The sequence below is a fragment of the Notolepis coatsorum genome (genome assembly GCF_963971535.1).
Source record: "Notolepis coatsorum genome assembly, chromosome: 5".
Taxonomy (NCBI): Eukaryota; Metazoa; Chordata; class Actinopteri; order Aulopiformes; family Paralepididae; genus Notolepis; species Notolepis coatsorum.
Window position 1 is genome coordinate 55,707,353 of NC_140169.1, and position 25,891 is coordinate 55,733,243.

Sequence of the window (25,891 nt, forward strand, 5' to 3'; positions counted from 1 at the left end):
AAACTGTATACAGTACCTTTAACATGGACCAAACTGTATACAGTACCTTTAACATGGACCAAACTGTATACAGTACCTTTAACATGGACCAAACTGTATACAGTACCTTTAACATGGACCAAACTGTATACAGTACCTTTAACATGGACCAAACTGTATACAGTACCTTTAACCCCGCCTCTCCGCCCAGGAGCTGGACCGCAGGCTGATGTCCGAGCTGAGCGGCCTGCTGGGCCGGCGGGGCGGGGCGGCGCAGGAGAGCGGGGGGCTCCTCCACGGCTGCAGCCAGCGGCTCCACCAGCTCCGCCAGCGGCTGAAGAAGGCGGAGTCGGCCGCCCAGGCCCTGGAGCGCTTCCTGGCCGGGGCGAGGGAGGTGGAGGCCGGGATGGCGAGGACCGGCGACGAGGCCTCCGGGAGGCGTGGGGAGGAGGAGTGGGGCCCCTGGCGGGACGGCGCGCGGCAGAGGGTGCGGCGGGCCGGGGACGAGGGCGGCAGCGTGGACGGCCTCCTGAAGGCGGCGGGGATGACGCTCAGCGCGGGAGGGGGCGGAGCCACAGCGACGACGACGACGTGTCTGGACGCGGTGGCGACGTTGGCCTGGCGACTGGAGGAGATGGACAGAGAGAGGAGCGCAGGTGGGAGGGGCCAGAGTGAAGAGGAGGAGGAGGAGTCACACCTCCGAGGGAGGGGACGATTGGCGGAGAGGGAGGAGTTGGGGAGGAGTCGAAGAGAGAGCGAGGGTGATTCACCGCGTGCTGGGCGGGGCCAAGCGAGGGAGGGACCAGAGTCCGCAGAGGCGGAGCCTAAAAAGAGGAGGCAGGGTGTACGGAACGAGGAGGGCAAGGTCCAAGCGGAGAGAGGGGAGGACGGGGAGGACGAGGTCCAAGCGGAGAGAGGGGAGGACGGGGAGGCGGAGGAGGAGGAGGAGGGGCGGGCTCAGAGGAGGAGGGGCGAGGGGCCACTAGGGCCTGACGGCCAAAGAAGAGGAGGTCCGGGAGGGAAGGAGGGCGAGGAGAAGAGGAGGAGGAGGAGCACCGGTCAGAGGAGGCTGTCCTTGTCGAGGCTCCTGAGGGAACAGCAGGCAGCGGCGGAGCGACAGACGCTGACGGAGCTCACGCAGCCCGCCGTGCTGCAGAGGTAACACTTCGTACACACACACTTTATATACACACTTTATATACACACTTTATATACACACTTTATATACACACTTCATACACACACTTTATATACACACTTTATATACACACTTTAATATACACACTTCATACACACACTTTATATGCACACTTTAATATACACACTTCATACACACACTTTATATGCACACTTCGTACACACACTTTATATACACACTTTATATACACACTTTATATACACACTTTATACACACACTTTATATACACACTTTATATACACACTTTATATACACACTTTATATACACACTTTATATACACACTTCATACACACTTTATATGCACACTTCGTACACACACTTTATATACACACTTTATATACACACTTTATATACACACTTTATATACACACTTTATATACACACTTCATACACACTTTATACACACACTTTATATACACACTTTATATACACACTTTATATACACACTTTATACACACACTTTATATACACACTTTATATACACACTTCATACACACACTTTATATACACACTTTATATACACACTTTATATACACACTTTATACACACACTTTATATACACACTTTATATACACACTTCATACACACACACTTCATACACACACTTTATATACACACTTTATATACACACTTTATATACACACTTTATATACACACTTTATATACACACTTTATACACACACTTTATATACACACTTTATATACACACTTCATACACACACTTTATATACACACTTTATATACACACTTTATATACACACTTTATACACACACTTTATATACACACTTTATATACACACTTTATATACACACTTCATACACACTTTATATACACACTTTATATACACACTTTATATACACACTTTATATACACACTTCATACACACACTTTATATACACACTTTATATACACACTTCATACACACACTTCGTACACACACTTTATATACACACTTCATACACACACTTTATACACAAACTTTATATACACACTTTATATACACACTTCATACACACACTTCGTACACACACTTTATATACACACTTTATACACACACTTTATATACACACTTTATATACACACTTCATACACACACTTTATATACACACTTTATATACACACTTTATACACACACTTTATACACACACTTTATACACACACTTCATACACACACTTTATACACACACTTTATATACACACTTTATATACACACTTCATACACACACTTCGTACACACACTTTATATACACACTTCATACACACACTTTATATACACACTTTATATACACACTTTATATACACACTTCATACACACACTTCGTACACACACTTTATATACACACTTCATACACACACTTTATATACACACTTTATATACACACTTTATATACACACTTTATATACACACTTTATATACACACTTCATACACACACTTTATATACACACACTTCATACACACACTTTATATACACACTTCATACACACACTTTATATACACACTTTATATACACACTTTATATACAGACTTTATATACACACTTTATACACACACTTTATATACACACTTTATATACACACTTTATATACACACTTTATACACACACTTTATATACACACTTTATATACACACTTCATACACACACTTTATATACACACTTTATATACAGACTTTATATACACACTTTATACACACACTTTATATACACACTTTATATACACACTTTATATACACACTTTATATACACACTTCATACACACACTTTATATACACACTTTATATACACACTTTATATACACACTTTATACACACACTTTATATACACACTTTATATACACACTTCATACACACACACTTCATACACACACTTTATACACACACACTTCATACACACACTTTATATACACACTTTATATACACACTTTATATACACACTTTATATACACACTTTATATACACACTTCATACACACACTTTATATACACACTTTATATACACACTTTATATACACACTTCATACACACACTTCATACACACACACTTTATATACACACTTTATATACACACTTTATATACACACTTTATATACACACTTTATATACACACTTCATACACACACTTCATACACACACACTTTATATACACACTTTATATACACACTTTATATACACACTTTATATACACACTTCATACACACACTTTATATACACACTTTATATACACACTTCATACACACTTTTTATATACACACTTTATATACACACTTTATATACACACTTCATACACACACTTTATATACACACTTTATATACACACTTCATACACACACACTTCATACACACACACTTCATACACACACTTTATATACACACTTCATACACACACACTTCATACACACACTTTATATACACACTTTATATACACACTTCATACACACACTTTATATACACACACTTTATATACACACATCATATACACACACTTCATACACACACACTTCATACACACACACTTATACACACTTTATATACACACTTCATACACACACACTTCATACACACACACTTCATACACACACTTTATATATATACACACTTCATATACACACACTTCATACACACACACTTCATACACACACTTTATATACACACTTTATATACACACACTTCATACACACACACACTTCATACACACACTTTATATACACACTTTATATACACACTTTATATACATACTTCATATACACACACTTCATACACACACACTTCATACACACACACTTCATACACACACACTTCATACACACACACTTCATACACACACACTTTATATACACACTTCATACACACACACTTCATATACACACACTTCATACACACACACTTCATACACACACACTTCATACACACACACTTCATACACACACACTTCATACACACACACTTTATATACACACTTCATACACACACACTTCATACACACACTTTCAACACACGCAGCTTCAAATGCAGCCCTGGAAGTCACAACCCCTGAACTGACACACAGCTAATATCTCCGTGTAGAAAACTGTCATGTATTTTTTGTGAACAGTACCACCATGTGGCCGAATGTCACAACACCGCTTCCCCATCATGGAGCAAACACATTATGTTCATTAAGTTTGGCGCAGACTCACAAGAATCACATCACTTCCTGTTTGTGATGCGTTGTTTCCACCAAACAGACCAATGAGAACGTGTCTCCTGTCCTCAGGAGGCGTGTCTTGGCGGAGCTGGAGAGCAGTCTCCTCGACCAGCGCTCTGAGCTACAGGACCTGTGTGTCGCGGCGGCGCGCCCTGATGACATCACACACGCCGCCGGGGAGCTGGAGACCCTCTGGGAGGAGACACACAGAGCGATAACAGACAGGTAACCGTGGTGATGAGGAGGAGGAGGATGATGATGATGATGATGATGATGATGATGATGATGATGATGATGGTGATGATGACGATGATGATGATGATGATGATGATGATGATGATGATGATGATGATGATGATGATGATGATGATGATGATGATGATGATAACAACACACAGAGCAATAACAGACAGGTAACCGTGGTGATGAGGAGGAGGATGATGATGATGATGATGATGATGATGATGATGAGGATGATGATGATGAGGATGATGATGATGATGATGATGATGATGATGATGATGATGATGATGATGATGATGATGATAACAACACACAGAGCAATAACAGACAGGTAACCATGATGATGATGATGATGATGATGATGATGATGATGATGATGATGATGATGATGATGATGATGGTGATGATGATGATGATGATGATGATGATGATGATGATGATGATGATGATGGTGATGAAACACACAGAGCAATAAGATGATTCTATTTCCAGTGTAGTCAGATACATAACCACTTCAGCTGAATGCATTCAAATATTGGGTTTTGTTTTTATACATCCAGAACTAAATAAAGTCATTCGTTATTATTACGGAGCACCACAATCCGTAGAGGTTTTTAAAAGCGGCCTAAAAACATTTCTTTTTAACACTATGATCGCCGGGGACGAGTTAAGACGTCATTCCTAGCCATGCTCATTCTGCCGAAGACGCCGTAACTCGTCTTTGATGTCAATATTTCAAAAATCTGTGAGCGAAATCATATTTCCCCTCCGGAGCCCTGAGACACACTGCAAAGCTCCACTCAACTCTCTAGCGGTTCAAGAGCGCCATCTGGTGGCCGATCGGCAGATCGCCAACCGGAAATGAGCCTTTGAACCGGTAGTGCTCATCCATATGTGGTCCGGGCACTCGCTATCGTTAGAGAGACTCTGTCTTGACACAGTGAACATCGATCGGTGCAAATAACTCGAAAAAACAACATGATTTGGACGTATACTATTATACAACCTGGAAATGGATCGGGCATTTCTCCATCCCATAATAGAAAAAATTCTGTTCCACGCTCATCTGCCAGCGGCGCGAGGAAGCCACGGTAAGATTCAGCGTTATATTCTAACGTGTTCCATATAAACTGCTATGATGAACATATGACCCACTCTGGATGAATCATCTAACGCTGCCCACGGAATTATAAACGATCCCCCGCCCATCCGGTCATCATCAGATGATATGTAGAAACTTCTAGAACCACGTCCAGTTGACATTTTTTATCTCGCACAGATTCCTACCAAACTGTATTTGATCATCAATATAATGCATTTAGGGCTATAAATCACGTTCTGAAGAAAGCTGCAGAAAACGATAAAAACATACTTATACCATATTTTAGTATGAATATGTGAATGAAAAAGTTTAACGTTGCTACACCCTGAACAATACATATAGGACATTGAATGGGCCATAATAATGGCAATTTAGCAATAGAATTTAAAAAGTTATAGCCCTGCAAAGAAGGGGAACTTCTCCATAGACAAATAGAGATGGCGCGGGATGGTAAATTATGAATTTAACCCATGGCGATCAAAGTGTTAACAAGGCTTTTGCCTGAATTTTCTTTTACTTTTATTTTTACTTCTATTCATTTGACTATTCTTTTTATTTTATTTTACTCTTAGGTTCTTCCATTTCACTGGTTGTTAGTCTTTTAATTGTTTTTATTAATTTTAAATTGTTTTATTCATTTAACTTTTGTCTATATCTCCTGTAGCACTCTGAGATTCTCACGAATGTAGAGCGCGGTACAAATTGAATCCATTATTATTATTATTATTATTATTATTATTATTATTATTATTATTATTATTATTATTATTATTATTATTATTATTATTATTATTATTATTATTATTGTAACTGAGGGGTACAATTCCCTGACTGTATTACTAGATATGATACTTACTACCACTACCTTTGTACTTAATATTCGGCCACCCAGTACACGGCATAAATATATTATCATGAACACTCTCACGTAGATGAAACGGATCCAACACAAATGTACGAATTAGAAACAGGTCTTTATTTCCTACACAGCGATGGTGTGTAGAATAAGCACTTAATCACTTAATTACATTTATGAATTGAAATAGTATGCACTTTTATGGCAAGGAGTATTCGTCGGTATATCAATAGATAATGTCCAATCTCTGAAGGCGCAGGTGGTAAATATACGACCTGGAATAGTTAAGGAATAACAGCAATGATACTTTAATGATTATAGGCTGGATACACTAGAGGGGGTTAATCCGGTCGCTTGTAAGCCGACAGGAGTAGGAGGGGGGGGGGGGTAGAATCCAGCTGCCTCGTCCGGCCAAGGGTATCCCAGGTGAACCCACTGTAGTGCCGTTCAATGCGCCGGCGATCCTTGGACCACAGATGAAAGCAGGTGGACTCTTTGTGGGCCGGCTCTCTCCGGTCCACGGGGGAGAGATGTGGAGAGACCTCGTCTTGCAGAGCGTCTCCTCACCTTGCGTCCTCTCCAGGGGGGGGGGGTTCCAACATACGGTAGTGTCGGGGGTCTTTATCCATAGAATAATCAAAGTATCCAAAGCATAATCCGTGCCTGGGAAGGCGGGCTGTCGTCGGTAGAATAATCCGGTATACAGGTCCACTCGCTCGTCGGCTCTGGGGCTCCTCGGGTGCAGCTTCACATAGGGTCAACCACCCTGGGTAAGCAGCCAGTTCTCTGCCCGAAACGATGGGGTACTGACTACGGTAGTATTCTCACCGCACGAAGCACTATATATTAACAGACTATTATTAGCTTAATAGACTACGTCCAACTCGACGATATAGTGCCAAATATGACTATTCAAATATTAATATACACGATGTCTCAATACCGATGGTAGGCCGAACTTGGCCTTACTCCCACACGTGGCATCGCGGGGAGGCTTTACGTCTGTGACTCTATTGGAGGGTAAGAAACTGGACTGAAAAGAAAGTCCTACTTTAGTAGCGCAGTATATATACGCACTATGAACAAATAGTCCCATTAGTGGTGCGGTAGCCAAATTCCTACGCGGAACTAGGACTTGTTCGTACATGTCGAGCGGTACGTTTGAACTGGGTCTGAGGGGTATGGCAGCCTGGCACCAAGGTCTCGACCAATAGTAGAATGGAGACTATTATGGGATGTTCAGTAGGCTAGAATGGATATTCAATGCATATTGTACAAGGAATATACAAGGGATATCAGGGAATATTAGAGAATATACAAATACAATTAAATATATATATATAAATAAATATATATATTCGGTTTAATCTGGCCCTTCACAACAGCCACCCCCTGAATAGGTCCCAGACCTAATCAGTTAAACGGAGACAGATTAATCGCGTTGTCTATTTACACATAAGGGTTTGCTGTAGGGGTCAGTCAACTTCACAAAGTCATAGGGTTGTAGGGTCATGGTCATCATCGATTGTGTCTGGGAGTCGAGGCAGTTCTATGAGCCTTGCCACGGGACGGGTGTAAGTGCGACCCTGGACGAGCACTTCAGCTGCTCGGACCTTGCCGTCGGCACCGGTGATCACTTTGCTTACGCGGCCGGCCGGCCACATAGCTCTGGGCAGTGATTGATCAATAATCATGACGACTGTTCCTTCTGTCAAATTGTCTCTCTCCTTTACCCACTTCTGGCGGGTCTGTAGAGACGGTAGGTAGTGCAGTAGGAAACTGTTCCAAAACTTGTCGGCTAATACTTGGCTGTATCTCCACATTCGTCGGCCGTTCGCTTCTTCAGGCCGGTACATTGTCTGGGGTAATGTGGGATCTAGCCGCCCCATCAGGAGTGTGTTGGGGGTAACTGGGTCGATATCCGCCACATCACTGGAGACATATCCGAGGGGCTTCGAGTTAAGTACTCCCTCAATCTCCGTGAGGACTGTCATTAGGACTTCTTCCGCCACAGTCTGGGCCCCAAGTACTGCGTACAGGGCTGTCTTTATGGAGCGCACTTCTCGTTCCCAAGTGCCACCGAAGTGGGGTGCGTTTGGGGGGTTGAATTGGAAATCAACCTGTGCTGGAGCGAGGTGGGTCTTAAGTTCTGGGCCCATAGCTTGGAAGCTCTCTCTCAGCTCTCTTTCGCCGCCTTTGAAGTTTGTCCCATGATCGGACAATAGGGTAGACGGTCTTCCTTTCCGTGATATGAATCTACGGAAGGCCATAAGGAATGAGTCTGTGCTCATGGTCGGGAGAAGCTCGATGTGTATCGCTCTGGTGGTCATGCATTTGAATACAATACCCCACCGCTTCTCGGTTCCTCTTCCTTTCTTTATGTGCAGCGGGCCAAAGCAGTCCATACCCGTTGAGTGGAATGGCTTGTCACCGATTCGGAGGCGACATGGAGGAAGGTCAGCCATCCTTGGTATGCTGGGCTGCGCGCGCCACTTGCGGCAGTCTAGACATGTTCGTTGGAAGCGTCGTACCGCCTCTCTTCCTTGTAGGATCCAGTAACGACGTCTGATTTCCGCGAAGACTCTTTCTGCTCCTGCGTGATGTACATCCTCATCGTATTTCTTTATAATCAGCTCTGTGACCTTGTGTCGGCTGTTCAATACGATCGGGTATTTAATGTCATCCGGTAGATTGGGGGCTCTGCGTAGGCGACCACCCACTCTGATGAGGGTGTGAGCGTCGCTCTCGGGGGCCAGGTGAATTAATCTGCTGTCGGATGGGACGGGCTTTCCTCCCTGTAGACAGGCCAATTCATCGGGGAACGAGTCTCTCTGGGCTCGCTGCAGTAGAAGCAATTCTGCTTCCTCGTAGTTAGCCGCTGACATATCAGCGGGGGACTTGCACTCCGGGTGGTACCGCAGGAATGTTCTTTGTTGTGCACTCTCTATGGACGTGCAATCGTTTATGTTAGGGTCGGTGGAGGCTACGGTGCTCAATCCACAGAACACAGACTTCTTAATTTCCACCTCCTCTGGACTTGCTTCCCTCGGGATAGGCATGGGCCACTGTCCTTCCGGGAGTCTTAGGAATGCGGGGCCGTCACTGTAGACATTGCGACGGGTGAGGTCATCCAGGGGCATCCCCCGGGTGATGACGTCAGCTGGGTTCTGTTTTGTATCAACGTAGCGCCACTCTGTTTCTCCGGTTAACTCTTCGGTTAAGTCTTGAATCTCGGTGACTCTGACTCCCACGAAGACTTTGTACTTGCATGAGTCCGATTTGATCCAGGCAAGTACCGTCGTGGAATCTGACCACAGGATTGTTCTAGACACCGGTATGGTGAGCTCACGTTGGATGAGCGTGGCTATGTGCGCTCCGGCTAGGGCTGCGCAGAGCTCTAGACGTGGGATAGATTGTTGCTTGCGTGGGGCTATTCTCGAGCGGGCGAGGACAAATGCTGTGTAGATCTCTCCCCCTTGGTCTTGGGCCCGCAAGTAGGCTACTGATCCGTAAGCGACCTCTGAGGCGTCACTGAAGACGTGTAAGTCCATTTTACATGTCTCTGGCCTCACCGTGGGTGGGAAGTAGCTTCGGCGCATATTAACGCCTGGGAGTGAGTGGAGCTCCATCTCCCACTCTCTCCAGGTGGATGCAAGGTGTGCGGGAATGGGGTCGTCCCAGCCCTGGTCCTTGTCCCACAATGCTCGTACAATCATTTTTGCCCTGGTGGTGTACGGTAGAATACATCCTAGCGGGTCATATTGTCGGGCGAGTGTTGTGTACACACTCCGTCTGGTGGTCGGCGCCGCCGCCGGCCTTCCCTGCTCCGTAGTCAGGGGCTTGTGTCTGTAGTGAAGCGAATCTGTTTTGAATCGCCACACCAATCCCAGGGTCATCTCCTGGGCTTCTCCCGGGATTGTAGCCATCCAGGTCTCGCTGCTGGCTGCCTTGTCCTCGGAGGAGAGGCTGCGCAGTACTTGCGGATCGCTGCTGGCCCACTGCCTGAGATCAAAGCCGCCTTTGATCAATGAGGCGCGGAGTTTAATCAGGAGAGCCTCGGCTTCTTCCTGGGTTGAAAGGCTTTGTAGACAGTTGTCTACGTAGAAGCTGTTCTTTACGCTGTGTCGGACCTCTTCGTCCGCTGCTGGGTCCTCTGCTACATGTTTCTGTAGTGCAAATGTCGCACAGCAGGGGCTGCACGTCGTTCCGAAGGGGAGGACTTCCCATTGGTAGATGGCTGGGTGCTCATCTCCTGGCTTCTCTCTCCATAGGAACCGTAACAGGGGCTTGTCCGCCTCTACTAATCTCACCTGCAGGAACATTCCTTTAATGTCCCCGCTGATGGCCACCTTTTCCTGGCGGAAGCGGAGTAGAACGCCGAGTAGGGAGGGGCCGAGTGTGGGACCGGGCAGTAACTCTTTATTCAGATTTTGGGATCCGATCTGGTAGCTGCAGTTAAATACTATGCGGTCTTTACCGTTGTGATGGACCTTGTGGTGGGGCACGTACCACGATTCAGTGGTCTGGTCAGCCTCTTTAATGTCCATCTTTGTGACGTGTCCCGCTGTGATGAGCTTCTCAATCTCAGCGCGGTATACACTCTCTTGGGCGGGGTTCTTGGCTAAGCGCCGCTCCGTGTTCAGCAGGTACCGTTCTATGGCGTCTGTCTTGGCGTGGAAAGTAGGCATTCCTTCTCGCCGCAGGAGTGGCGTGGCGTATCTCAACACGCCGTTGACCGGGACTCTCTTGGTCCCTGTCTCGAGGAGGTGAATGGCGTAAATGTCATCTTTAGAGCGAATGTCTTTCTTTCCATTCTTAAAGGGCATTTGTTCCAAGCTCCATAGCCGCTCTACGTGTTGCAGGAGTGCGGTTTCTCCCTCTGTGACTCGGGAGTGGAGACATCTAGTGGCTGTACTTCGGTTGAGAGATTTGGCGAGCGGGCCTTGGAGAGTCCATCCCAAACGGGTCTCGACTGCTGCAGGACAGCCTCGGGGTCCGGTATGAACCCGGTCTATCGGGACAATGAGGTCTGCATGGTCGGAGCCTATCAACAGGGTCGGCATAGCATTGTCTATGAGCGGGATCGGTAACTTGCGCAGATGTGCATATTTCTCCATCAGCTTGGCGACGGGGTATGTGTACCGCGACAGTCCTATTTCTTGGCTGGTGAAAGCGTCTGCAATCTGGTACCGTCGCTCAGGCTGGCCGCTTGCTGCGATAGAGAATGAGACATTCTCGCCCTTTATCGTCTTCAAATCTCGTCTTATTGTCCGAATTGTCATTTGGGTTTCGCTTCCCCGCAGCCCTAGCTGGGCCGCAGCGGAGGCGAGCAGCAGGGTCTTCTCTGACCCGTCATCGAGGACGGCGTAAGTGTCCAGGACTTTATTCTGGTGGCTTAGTGTCACACGCACTACTTTTAGGAGTACTCGGGCTCCACTGCTGCTGGCGGGATCGATGTACATGACGCTCGCTTTGCGGCTGGATGGTGCAGGTGAAGGGCGCCGTCTGTTACTGTCGTGAAGTATGTCCAGATGGGCTCCATCGCACTTGGTGCACCTTTTCTTTAAGCGGCATTCGGCTGCCATGTGTGAGCGCGCACAGTGAAAACAGCGCTTGTTGGACTTTATCCATTGACCTGCTTCCTCCGCGTTCAGCTTGGGGAAGGAGTCACATTGCGCTAGCCAGTGTTCTTTCTCACAGTAGGGGCACACTATCTTCCACTTCTCCGTTCTGGAGGGGGTACTGTGGCTCCTGCTGCTCGGTACTGACTCCGATTGGTGCATCACAGTCACCGATCTTCTTCCATCATTTAGTCGTCTGGTTCCTTCTCTGGAGCCAGGGGTGCTCCGTCCGAATGTATCTAGCCGTAGGCTGCTGACTTCTCTCGCCAGGAAGTCTGCTAGATCGAGGAGGTTCGGTTCGGGGCCATTCGGGTCTCTGTGGTCCCTCTGCCGCCTAAAGCGCTCCTGACGAGCGGGCGGCAGCTTCTCCAGGATCCTTTCCACATTTGAGTTGGCGTAAAGTTCATACTTCCCCTTCTCTCTTTGCGCTCCCAACATCCCTACCAGGGACTGCACTCTGATGGACAGGTCGTCCAGTGCTCGATTGTCTATTGCTGGGGGTAAGCGGTCGATGTGTCGGATCTCCTGGATCACGTAATCCCATATGCGCCCATACCTCTGGTCCAATGCTACCAGCGCTGCTGTGTATGGGGTGGTGGAAGTCGCGTAGGCGAGCGCTATATTATGTGCGCGGGGCACCTTTAAGTGCTGCAGTAGGATGGCGTATTTGTGGCGTTCATCCAATACATCCACCAACATGGTCTCCAGACACATGCGGAGTTCTGTATACTGGGCCCGGTTCTCTTGGGTGAAGTCGGGTACCATAGGCGTGCCAATGTATGACGCTGACTGTGGATACATCGGCGAGCGTTGGGGGAGAGGCCTCCTAGGCGAGTCTCCTCCCGCTCCTTGGTATGGGCTGGTACCGGCAGTGTACCATGGCCCGCTTGTCCAGGTGCTGTTCCTCGGTGCGGGTCGTGCGTCGTGCTCACCCGTGTATAGAGTCGGGGGTCTGTAGCGCAGCTCCGCGGGAGTATAGCCTGGGCTGTACCGGACCTCCTGGTCCGGTAGAGTACTGTGCTGTCTTCGGGCGCGGTTCTCCTCCTCTTCCTCTTCGTCTTCAGTTAGGTCATCCAGTGCTTGTAGTCTCTGGTTTAGCCTCTCCACAGGATATGCTGCTCCTTCCCGGTTGCTAGGTCTCGCTTGGACCGGTGGGGGGAGGTGGTCTGTGGGGGGTATAGACCTCGTCTGTTGGTCAAGTTCAGGGTTGTTTACTCGGCTAGGGGATGCCGCCCTGGAGGTGTGTCTAGACGAGTTCCTGGAGCCTCTGGCGGAGGGAGAGGGTGTTGTCCGTCTGATCAGCTGTTCTATTAGTTGCGACTGCTGTCTGTCGCGCGCTGCGTCCCGTTGAGCACCGGCTCGTTCTCGGGCCACATTCTCTTCCATCTGAATGCGTCTTATTTCTAGACGTATCTGCTCGTGTTCGCTTCGCTGCTGGATCTGCAGTCGGTCGCGTTCAGCAGCGGCGTTCAGGCTGATGAGGAAGGCCTGCTGTAGGGTCCTCTCTGCCTCGCTGGGAGAAGGCGGTTGTATAGGGGAGCCTTCCCTCGGGGTACTCCTTGCGGAGCCTTGGAGCTCTATCTCCACGGTGCTCTCCCCGTCTTCTTCCGTGCCGAGTTCTCTCTCGGTAGCGTTGTATTCCTCCCGGTACTCATCTGGGACTACTTCTTCAGTACTGGCGGGGTGTGAAGTCATGTCTGGTTCCCACTGGTCCCCACCGTGAACTTGGTCAGTTACATTAGAGCCCGTAGAGGCCTCTATGGTCGGGGTAGTCTGGGCGTTGGGGTTAGACATACTTTTACTTTCTAGTTTTACCGCGTTTACTGTTAGTAGAAGACTAGGTTGTTGACTGACAGCGTAAGCCTCTAAGTACTGAGGGAGCCGTCGTTCGCGCTGCGGGCGTTGGTTAGGAGGATCGTTTCGTGGAGTGTTCATCATAGGCCATTTCAATATTAATAACACTATATTAATATTACACTAATTACCCTCCGGCTCGAAGGACCAATTGTAACTGAGGGGTACAATTCCCTGACTGTATTACTAGATATGATACTTACTACCACTACCTTTGTACTTAATATTCGGCCACCCAGTACACGGCATAAATATATTATCATGAACACTCTCACGTAGATGAAACGGATCCAACACAAATGTACGAATTAGAAACAGGTCTTTATTTCCTACACAGCGATGGTGTGTAGAATAAGCACTTAATCACTTAATTACATTTATGAATTGAAATAGTATGCACTTTTATGGCAAGGAGTATTCGTCGGTATATCAATAGATAATGTCCAATCTCTGAAGGCGCAGGTGGTAAATATACGACCTGGAATAGTTAAGGAATAACAGCAATGATACTTTAATGATTATAGGCTGGATACACTAGAGGGGGTTAATCCGGTCGCTTGTAAGCCGACAGGAGTAGGAGGGGGGGGGGGGGTAGAATCCAGCTGCCTCGTCCGGCCAAGGGTATCCCAGGTGAACCCACTGTAGTGCCGTTCAATGCGCCGGCGATCCTTGGACCACAGATGAAAGCAGGTGGACTCTTTGTGGGCCGGCTCTCTCCGGTCCACGGGGGAGAGATGTGGAGAGACCTCGTCTTGCAGAGCGTCTCCTCACCTTGCGTCCTCTCCAGGGGGGGGGGGTTCCAACACACGGTAGTGTCGGGGGTCTTTATCCATAGAATAATCAAAGTATCCAAAGCATAATCCGTGCCTGGGAAGGCGGGCTGTCGTCGGTAGAATAATCCGGTATACAGGTCCACTCGCTCGTCGGCTCTGGGGCTCCTCGGGTGCAGCTTCACATAGGGTCAACCACCCTGGGTAAGCAGCCAGTTCTCTGCCCGAAACGATGGGGTACTGACTACGGTAGTATTCTCACCGCACGAAGCACTATATATTAACAGACTATTATTAGCTTAATAGACTACGTCCAACTCGACGATATAGTGCCAAATATGACTATTCAAATATTAATATACACGATGTCTCAATACCGATGGTAGGCCGAACTTGGCCTTACTCCCACACGTGGCATCGCGGGGAGGCTTTACGTCTGTGACTCTATTGGAGGGTAAGAAACTGGACTGAAAAGAAAGTCCTACTTTAGTAGCGCAGTATATATACGCACTATGAACAAATAGTCCCATTAGTGGTGCGGTAGCCAAATTCCTACGCGGAACTAGGACTTGTTCGTACATGTCGAGCGGTACGTTTGAACTGGGTCTGAGGGGTATGGCAGCCTGGCACCAAGGTCTCGACCAATAGTAGAATGGAGACTATTATGGGATGTTCAGTAGGCTAGAATGGATATTCAATGCATATTGTACAAGGAATATACAAGGGATATCAGGGAATATTAGAGAATATACAAATACAATTAAATATATATATATAAATAAATATATATATTCGGTTTAATCTGGCCCTTCACAACAATTATTATTATTATTATTATTATTATTATTATTATTATTATTATTATTACTATTATGTTTTTTATGGGTATTTTAGCCATTGTTATTGATACACTGAAATCTGTGTGTGTGTTGTCTGTGTGTGTGTTGTCTGTGTGTGTGTTGTCTGTGTGTGTGTGTCTGTGGTGTGTGTGTGTGTGCGTGTATGGTTTGTGTGTGTATGGTGTGTGTATGTATGGTGTGTGTGTGTGTGTGTGTGTGTGTGTGTGTGTGTGTGTGTGTGTGTGTGTGTGTGTGTGTGTGTGTGTGTGTGTGTGTGTGTGTGTGTGTCTGTGTGTGTGTGTGTATGTGTATGGTGTGTGTGTGTGTGTGTATGGTATGTATGTGTGTGTGTGTGTGTGTATGGTGTGTGTGTGTGTGTGTGTGTATGTGTATGGTGTGTGTGTGTGTGTATGGTATGTACTGTGTGTGTGTGTGTATGTGTGGACATAGGTTGTCTCAGTGTGGTGTCCTGGGTGAGCTTCTGAAGAGCTACCAGAGCGTCCGGGGGAAGCTGAGCGCCACCCTGCAGCGGGCAGAGCGCACCCTCAGCGACCAGGCCTCCTACCTGGGCAAGGCCAGCCTGCGCCACCTCCACACCAAGGTGCTGCCCTGCTTAACCCTTTCACTGCCACACTGCAGAAGGTTTACCCTTTACTATCACACTACAGACGGTTAACCGTCTGTAGTGTGATAGTAAAGGGTTAACCTTCTGTAGTGTAAATGGTAAATGGCTGCTTTTTTATATAGCACTTTACAATTTGTTACAAAATATTTTTTACCCATTCACTCACCGACGGCGGAGGCGACCATGCAAGGTGCTAACCTGCTCATCGGGAGCTATTAGGGGTTAAGTGTCTTGCTCAAGGACATCGACACGCTGCCCGGGAGGAGCGGAGATCGAACCGGGAACCTCCGGATTGCCAGACGACTGCTTTACCTCCTGAGCCACTGTCGCCCCCCCCTAGTGTGGTAGTGAAAGGGTTAACCTGCTGTCATGTGACAGTGAAAGGGTTAACCTTCTGTATTGTCGCAGTGAAAGGGTTACCCATTTGGTAGTGTGGCAGTGAAAGGGTTAAAGCTCCACTGTGTAGAGTCAGAGAAGTGAAAAGATTCAATGGCACATTTTCACGACTATGAATAAACAAACTGTTTGGAGCTAGAAAGCTAAAATAAGATAAGATGATCCTTTATCAATCCCCTTTGGGGAAATTCGGGTGTCAAAGCAGCACGGGGGGGGGGGGGTAGAGGGTGGGGGATACATAGCTCCACAGTCCTATACAGTCCAGTATCTATATACACTATAGATACAATATAAAAATATAAATACAAATACAATACAATATAATATAAAAAAGTACAAATACAAGATAGTCCAGTGATGTGAGTCTCTAGTTCTCAAGTCCCGAGTTCTGACAGTGATAGTTCTGGCAGCAGCACCGGCCGTTTACAGCTCCCTGGAAAATTACTGTTTCTAATTTACAAATATGATACAGTAAGTAGATATTCAAAGAGGTCATATTGTGCTTTTTCTGTTTCCCCCCTTACCTTTAATATGTTATATAGATGGAGGTGCATGTAGAATGTCTGCAGAGTTAGTAAATCTAAAGTCTGTGTCTGAGGGAGTTCTCCAGCAGTTTCTCTGTTCCTTGGATCACTTGGAATGTCTTTCTGGCTAGAAGGCCTTGTTTGTAGTCCAGTCTTTCTCACTAGAATGCCTTGTTTGTAGTCCAGTCTTTCTCACTAGAATGCCTGGTTTGTAGTCCAGTCTTTCTTGCTAGAATGCCTGGTTTGTAATCCAGTCTTTCTGGCTAGAAGGTATTGTTTGTAGTCCAGTCTTTCTGGCTAGAAGGCCTTGTTTGTAGTCCAGTCTTTCTCACTAGAAGGCCTTGTTTGTAGTCCAGTCTTTCATGCTAGAAGGCCTTGTTTGTAGTCCAGTCTTTCATGCTAGAATGTCCTGTTTGTAGTCCAGTCTTTCTCACTAGAATGCCTGGTTTGTAGTCCAGTCTTTCTTGCTAGAATGCCTGGTTTGTAATCCAGTCTTTCTGGCTAGAAGGTATTGTTTGTAGTCCAGTCTTTCTGGCTAGAAGGCCTTGTTTGTAGTCCAGTCTTTCTCACTAGAAGGCCTTGTTTGTAGTCCAGTCTTTCATGCTAGAAGGCCTTGTTTGTAGTCCAGTCTTTCATGCTAGAATGTCCTGTTTGTAGTCCAGTCTTTCTCACTAGAAGGCCTTGTTTGTAGTCCAGTCTTTCTCACTAGAAGGCCTTGTTTGTAGTCCAGTCTTTCTGGCTAGAAGGTCTTGTTTGTAGTCCAGTCTTTCTCACTAGAAGGTCTTGTTTGTAGTCCAGTCTTTCTCACTAGAAGGCCTTGTTTGTAGTCCAGTCTTTCTGGCTAGAAGGCCTTGTTTGTAGTCCAGTCTTTCTCACTAGAAGGTCTTGTTTGTAGTCCAGTCTTTCTCACTAGAAGCCTTGTTTGTAGTCCAGTCTTTCTGGCTAGAAGGCCTGGTTTGTAGTCCAGTCTTTCTCACTAGAAGGCCTGGTTTGTAGTCCAGTCTTTCTCGCTAGAATGCCTGGTTTGTAGTCCAGTCTTTCTGGCTAGAAGGCCTTGTTTGTAGTCCAGTCTTTCTGGCTAGAAGGCCTTGTTTGTAGTCCAGTCTTTCTCATTAGAATGCCTGGTTTGTAGTCCAGTCTTTCTTGCTAGAATGCCTGGTTTGTAGTCCAGTCTTTCTGGCTAGAAGGCCTTGTTTGTAGTCCAGTCTTTCTCACTAGAAGGTCTTGTTTGTAGTCCAGTCTTTCTCACTAGAAGGCCTTGTTTGTAGTCCAGTCTTTCTGGCTAGAAGGCCTTGTTTGTAGTCCAGTCTTTCTCACTAGAAGGTCTTGTTTGTAGTCCAGTCTTTCTCACTAGAAGCCTTGTTTGTAGTCCAGTCTTTCTGGCTAGAAGGCCTGGTTTGTAGTCCAGTCTTTCTCACTAGAAGGCCTGGTTTGTAGTCCAGTCTTTCTCGCTAGAATGCCTGGTTTGTAGTCCAGTCTTTCTGGCTAGAAGGCCTTGTTTGTAGTCCAGTCTTTCTGGCTAGAAGGCCTTGTTTGTAGTCCAGTCTTTCTCATTAGAATGCCTGGTTTGTAGTCCAGTCTTTCTTGCTAGAATGCCTGGTTTGTAGTCCAGTCTTTCTGGCTAGAAGGCCTTGTTTGTAGTCCAGTCTTTCTGGCTAGAAGGCCTTGTTTGTAGTCCAGTCTTTCTTGCTAGAAGGCCTTGTTTGTAGTCCAGTCTTTCTTGCTAGAAGGCCTTGTTTGTAGTCCAGTCTTTCTCACTAGAAGGCCTTGTTTGTAGTCCAGTCTTTCTCACTAGAATGGCTAGTTTGTAGTCCAGTCTTTCTCACTAGAATGCCTGGTTTGTAGTTTAGTCTTTCTCACTAGAATGCCTTGTTTGTAGTCCAGTCTTACTCACTAGAATGCCTTGTTTGTAGTCCAGTCTTTCTCACTAGAATGCCTGGTTTGTAGTCCAGTCTTTCTCACTAGAATTCCTTGTTTGTAGTCCAGTCTTTCTTGCTAGAATTCCTTGTTTGTAGTCCAGTCTTTCATGCTAGAATGTCCTGTTTGTAGTCCAGTCTTTCTCACTAGAATGCCTGGTTTGTAGTCCAGTCTTTCATGCTAGAAGGCCTGGTTTGTAGTCCAGTCTTTCTCACTAGAATGCCCAGTTTGTAGTCCAGTCTTTCTCACTAGAATGCCTAGTTTGTAGTCCAGTCTTTCTCACTAGAATGCCTGGTTTGTGGTCCAGTCTTTCTCACTAGAATTCCTTGTTTGTAGTCCAGTCTTTCTGGCTAGAAGGCCTTGTTTGTAGTCCAGTCTTTCTCACTAGAATGCCTGGTTTGTAGTCCAGTCTTTCTCACTAGAATTCCTTGTTTGTAGTCCAGTCTTTCTCACTAGAATGCCTGGTTTGTAGTCCAGTCTTTCTGGCTAGAATTCCTTGTTTGTAGTCCAGTCTTTCTCATTAGAACACCTTGTTTGTAGTCCAGTCTTTCTCACTAGAAGGCCTGGTTTGTAGTCCAGTCTTTCTCATTAGAATGCCTGGTTTGTAGTCCAGTCTTTCTCACTAGAATTCCTTGTTTGTAGTCCAGTCTTTCTGGCTAGAAGGTCTTGTTTGTAGTCCAGTCTTTCTTGCTAGAATTCCTTGTTTGTAGTCCAGTCTTTCTCACTAGAATGCCTGGTTTGTAGTCCAGTCTTTCTCATTAGAATGCCTGGTTTGTAGTCCAGTCTTTCTCACTAGAATTCCTTGTTTGTAGTCCAGTCTTTCTGGCTAGAAGGTCTTGTTTGTAGTCCAGTCTTTCTTGCTAGAATTCCTTGTTTGTAGTCCAGTCTTTCTCACTAGAATGCCTTGTTTGTAGTCCAATCTTTCTGGCTAGAAGGTCTTGTTTGTAGTCCAGTCTTTCTCATTATAATACCTGGTTTGTAGTCCAGTCTTTCTCACTAGAATTCCTTGTTTGTAGTCCAGTCTTTCTGGCTAGAAGGTCTTGTTTGTAGTCCAGTCTTTCTTGCTAGAATTCCTTGTTTGTAGTCCAGTCTTTCTCACTAGAATGCCTTGTTTGTAGTCCAGTCTTTCTTGCTAGAGCACCTGGTTTGTATTCCAGTCTTTCTTACTAGAATTCCTTGTTTGTAGTCCAGTCTTTCTCATTAGAAGGCCTTGTTTGTAGTCCAGTCTTTCTCACTAGAATTCCTTGTTTGTAGTCCAGTCTTTCTCACTAGAATTCTTTGTTTGTAGTCCAGTCTTTCTTGCTAGAATGCCTGGTTTGTAGTCCAGTCTTTTGTTAAATAGACGAGACGAAAATGAAAATATGAAACTGGGAAATGGCCATAACATGTGCTCTTTAAATTAATCAGTTAAACTTACAGTACATTTCATTTAACTGCCTTTTCAAGTATGTCATCTCGTGTGTGTTTGTGCTAAGAGTAAAACCTACCAGTTTGTATTCAATGTCTCTTTAAACCAAGAGAAGGAAAGTATAATTTAAGAGGGTTATGTATTCTTAAAACATGTAAAAAAAAAAGTAAGAACTAATGTAAAAGCTAGATGTGTTTCAATTTTGGGAGTTCAATTATGGAATAGCCTTAGTGATGGGTTGAAGTTGTGTACTTCTCAGGGGAGATTTAAAAAAGCCTTAACACTTTCAGTGCCCAGCAGGGGGCGCACATTTAGTGCTTGAATGCCCACCATGCACGTCAATGTTAGCATTAATATTGCCTAATCTATGTTTTAAATTATGGCTATGTGTCTAATCTGCCCGTCGCATTATCAATGACTCATTTCCAGTCAACATTGTCGAAGCGGATTGTTTTTTTATCGGTTCATTTACGTTTTATAGCATTTTGAAAAGCCCTCGTTTTCACGGAAAAAAAAAGATTCCATGATAATCGCCCTGTACTGTAATATTCTAGAACGTTGTCATTTTTCGGCCTATTTATGAATCGTTTGCAAATAAACGCTAGATTATCGATAGTATATGTGTACGTGTGCGTGCTGGTGCCGCGTGCTGAAAATCGATTCTCTCAGTTCCTGATCGCTCTTACAGTCAAACAGCCATATCACATTATAGGGGAAAAGCTTATATCTCCGTGAAAACGGGTCTGATTATCCTAAGACTGGTAAAATAGATTCCTTACCTGTGATCAGATGGTATCCAAATGGATTATTCCAATTCCTGATCGCCATTCCAAAAATCTATCCTTTTATTGATCCAACATGTATACTGTAAAACACATATTACACGCTGTGCTGAGGGTCCAGAATGAATCTGATCGGCTCCGGTTACATGCGTGAGAAGTAAAATGTGGATTCCGGAGTTTTTTTTTCTCATCCAGTTTCATTGAGTCCAATCCAAAATGGTGCATTACCATCTGGGAGACATAGGGGGCGCTTTTTTCACATCTGAGCACCTGGCAGGGCAGGGTTACGGTAGACTCGGTTGATGAAATATGAATTCAGATCGCTAATAAAAAAAAAAAAAATTTGAATTCTCGTGATGGGCATTCAACCCGCGGGCTGATAACCCGAGTTATCTCGTGATGGGCATTCAAAGTGTTAAAGGATCAAATAATTCAGGAGTACAGTTTTGAGTAAAATATCAAACTTTTGTTTTTTTCAATTTTTTTTATCTTGCAGCATATTTTAAGTATTTTCTTTTAAATATTAAAATATATTTCGTTTTTAAGAATTTGTAAAGGATAGGCAAAATAAGCTTCAGCCTATTCCCTTTTTTCGGTCGTTGATCTTGGATTTTGTGTGTGAGCTTGCCTTGAATATGTACATTTGTGATTGACTTTTTTTCTTAATTTTTTTTAAGGCCAACACAAGTGTGTTTTTGATTTATCTGTAAACAAGATCGAAAAATAATCTTCATTCATTCGTTCATTGTCCTCAGGTGGCGTCCACCAAGACGGAGCTGGGCGGTGTGGGGGAGGAGGTGGAGGCACTGCGGGGGATCAGCAGGCAGCTCCAGGCTCATCATCTGCGACTGATCCAGGACAGCAGCGCCCCAGACGTCCCGTTCGAGAGAGAAGCCGACGGCCTCATGGACCGCTGGCTGGATGTGAGTCCATTAACCCTTACACCTCCAATGCCGTTACTCACGTTACACCCACGTTTTTGGGATTCGAACTTCATCAGGGTTTTTCGAACGGACGTTCAAACCTTCGTTTTTAATAAATATCCTCAAACTAAATCCTCAATTTGAATAAAGGGATTAATCTGATTAAATTAGTATTTTTTTGTATAAAATCTACTTTCTTTAATGAATATAACTAGTTTTAATACTATAATATTAGTGTAGTCTAATCTTTATCTGCAACTGTGAAGAAAAACCCCATTGGTTAAAAACAGAATGAATAGACACATAAAAAAAGATATATAAAAAAAATAAACACATTTTTTATTTTGTATTTTTTATTAAAAAAATATATTCTAATGTTGATTTAGAATTCGAATGCCAACGTAATGAACGAAGGTTCTAAGGTTTGGACGTTTGGGCTCAGCCCTATTACACAGGTGAGTCCATTTAACTCTTACACCTCTCTCTCTTTCCAGCAGGTGTTTCAGCTGTAGCTCTCTCTCTTCTCTCTCTCTCTCTCTCTCTCTCTCTCTCTCTCTCTCTCTCTCTCTCTCTCTCTCTCTCTCTCTCTCTCTCTCTCTCTCTCTCTCTCTCTCTCTCTCTCTCTTTCTCTCCTGCAGGTGTTTCAGCTCTAGCTCTCTCTCTCTCTCCCCCTGCAGGTGACAGAGAGAACTGACTCTCACCTGGAGAACCTGCGTGTTGGCCTGTCTCTGTGGGAGGGGCTACTGCTGCTGGGGGAGGAGGTGGAGAGCTGGAGCACCAATAAGCTGGCAGCCTTTGCTCAGGCTCCGCCCCTTCAGACTGAGGATGAGGTCAACACTATGCAGGTAAAAATAATACTGATGGGTGGGAGGGGTTGGAGTAAGAAAGCAGGGATTTGTACTTTACGCTAGTATTATTAGGTTTGTATACTTGTACTTTTACTCAATTATATTTCAGAGGGAAAAAACATACTTTTTACTCCTTACATTTAAAATGCAGACCTACAACGTACAAAGTACAAATCTCGCAGGTCCAACCATTTTAACACATTGGGCGCCGGGGGTTGTGCCCATCATTGTACCCAGTCTATGGAGATGTTTACCTTCTTTGCAGGGCTATAACTTTTAAAATTGTATTGCTATATTGACATTACTATGGCCCATTCAACATCGATTATCTATCGTTCAGGATGTGGGAACGTTATATTTTTTCATTCATACATTGTTGTGTTAATACCGTCTAGAATATAAGTATGTTTTTAATGTATAAAGCAAAAGGTAATGTACGGTACTTCCAGGAAACATTCAAGAACTGTTCTTTGATAGAGAGGGGGGTTATAATCTGAGGGGAGAACTAAATTCAAAAGTTCTTAGTGTACGCACTACCATGAGAAGACACTGCATCTCGATATGTGGAGTGAAACTGTGGAACTGTCTGAATGTGGTGCTAAAGCAATGTCCAAATATGAGACAATTCAAACTGAATTATAAGGAAATGATGTTCACGAGGTACAGGGATGAGGAAGGGACTTGACATTCACGGGTGTTTACATTTTTATTTGATTTCTTTCATGTTTTACATATATAGTTTTTGTTTTTTGTTTTGCATATATATTTGTTTTGTAAGGTTTTAAATCAGTACACTCATTTGAATAGTGGAAAAGGGGTAGGATTAAATAAGTGTATACTTCTTCCTACTCCTTTTCGAACATGTAAATTGAGTTATGTTTTGCTTTTGTTTGTTTATTTATTTATTTTCCATTTAATTTCTTGAGATCAATGATTTGTTTTGATTTTTTATATTGTTTGTATTTATTTACATTTATTCGAAAAATAAAGATTTAAAAAAAATATATATATCTAAAATCTCCAGGAGGAGCTGCAGGTCCAGGAGGACAACATGGAGCGTTTCCACCGCAGAGCTGCTGAGATCCAGCTGCTGCTTCACAGTGTAGAGCCTCCCCTGGAGCTCCAGGTACAGTACTGCTGCGTCACAGTGAAGGGCCTCCCCTGGAGCTCCAGGTACAGTACTGCTGCGTCACAGTGTAGAGCCTCCCCTGGAGCTCCAGGTACAGTACTGCTGCTTCCCAGTGTAGAGCCTCCCCTGGAGCTCCAGGTACAGTACTGCTGCTTCACAGTGAAGGGCCTCCCCTGGAGCTCCAGGTACAGTACTGCTGCGTCACAGTGAAGGGCCTCCCCTGGAGCTCCAGGTACAGTACTGCTGCGTCACAGTGACCCTTCCCTTGACTCTTCCTCTCCTCCGTCGACGACCCTTCCCTTGACTTTTCCTCTCCTCCGTTGGCGACCCTTCCCTTGACTCTTCCTCTCCTCCGTTGACGACCCTTCCCTTGACTCTTCCTCTCCTCCGTCCGCAACCCTTCCCTTGACCCTTCCTCTCCTCCGTTGGCGACCCTTCCCGTTGGCGACAAGAAGGCCCTACAGAGAGTGGTACGCTCAGCTGAGCGTACTACGGGTATTGCACTACCACCCCTGCAGGTCTTATATAACAAGAGGTGCAAATCCAGAGCCTGCAGAATAATGAAAGACCCTCACCACCCCAACAACAGCCTGTTCAAGCTGCTGCGGTCAGGCAAACGCCTGCGAACACCAGCAACTAGGACAGAGAGACTTCGGCTCAGCTTCTTCCCCCAGGCCATCAGAGTCTTGAACACTGAACTCTCCACACACAAGCACACACATGAGCACACACACAATACACACAATGTATACGCTCACACACTAGCAGTCACTTTAACATAAAAACAAGAACAGGAGTGGTTCTTATATAGTAAACAGATGGATAGCAAGCTAGCATAAGGACACATAGTATATAACTGTAGATTGTATAGTAGTGTACATAAGACCCAGTGCCCCATCCGTAGCTAACAGTGTATTGCACTATCACAGGACCTAGCATGTCTTACCATGCTTTTGTAAAACTCATGTACATATACCTGATATGTCTTTACTCTTATGACTTGTATTATTGCACAAATGTCGCATTCTCATCCCTTGGATTCTTATTATTGTATTATTGCACAATCGTTGCGGGCAAGACCGCCCGCATTTCACTGTATACTTGTATGCCGTGACAAATAAAACTCTTGACTTGACTTGACTTGAACCTTCCCTTGACCCTTCCTCTCCCGGTGCAGGTGGTGGGGAGCCAGACGAGGAGGAAGATGGAGGAGGTGAAGGAGCTCTTCTCCGAGGCCCAGGACGTGTACCGGCAGCTGGAGCTGGCTAAGGGACAGGTGGCCGCCAGGATGGCCGAGTGCCTCGTCTCCCTCCTGAAGATCCAGCGCTCCGTGGCCGAGCTCAGCGCCTCAGATCCTCACACCCTGCGCACACACATCCAGGTCCTCACACCCTGCGCACACACATCCAGGTCATCACACCCTGCACACACACATCCAGGTCATCACACCCTGCACACACACATCCAGGTCATCACACCCTGCACACACACATCCAGGTCATCACACCCTGCACACACACATCCAGGTCATCACACCCTGCACACACACATCCAGGTCCTCACACCCTGCGCACACACATCCAGGTCCTCACACCCTGCACACACACATCCAGGTCCTCACACCCTGCACACACACATCCAGGTCCTCACACCCTGCACACACACATCCAGGTCCTCACACCCTGCGCACACA

The 25,891-nt window shown here is 45.3% G+C and overlaps 1 protein-coding gene across 1 annotated transcript in view; it reads left to right on the top strand.

Moving 5' to 3' along the window:
* The window catches only part of syne2a (spectrin repeat containing, nuclear envelope 2a), a gene marked incomplete at its 5' end in the record, with an annotated part of 351,160 nt that overhangs the window by 120,965 nt on the left and 204,304 nt on the right, over window positions 1-25,891 (top strand). The window contains 7 exons of the mRNA XM_084314110.1: window positions 191-1,137; window positions 4,431-4,586; window positions 16,097-16,247; window positions 22,054-22,221; window positions 22,899-23,066; window positions 24,094-24,195; window positions 25,376-25,579. Of these exons, the coding sequence (XP_084170236.1) occupies window positions 191-1,137; window positions 4,431-4,586; window positions 16,097-16,247; window positions 22,054-22,221; window positions 22,899-23,066; window positions 24,094-24,195; window positions 25,376-25,579 (1,896 nt within the window). The remainder of the gene's footprint in view (window positions 1-190; window positions 1,138-4,430; window positions 4,587-16,096; window positions 16,248-22,053; window positions 22,222-22,898; window positions 23,067-24,093; window positions 24,196-25,375; window positions 25,580-25,891) is intronic.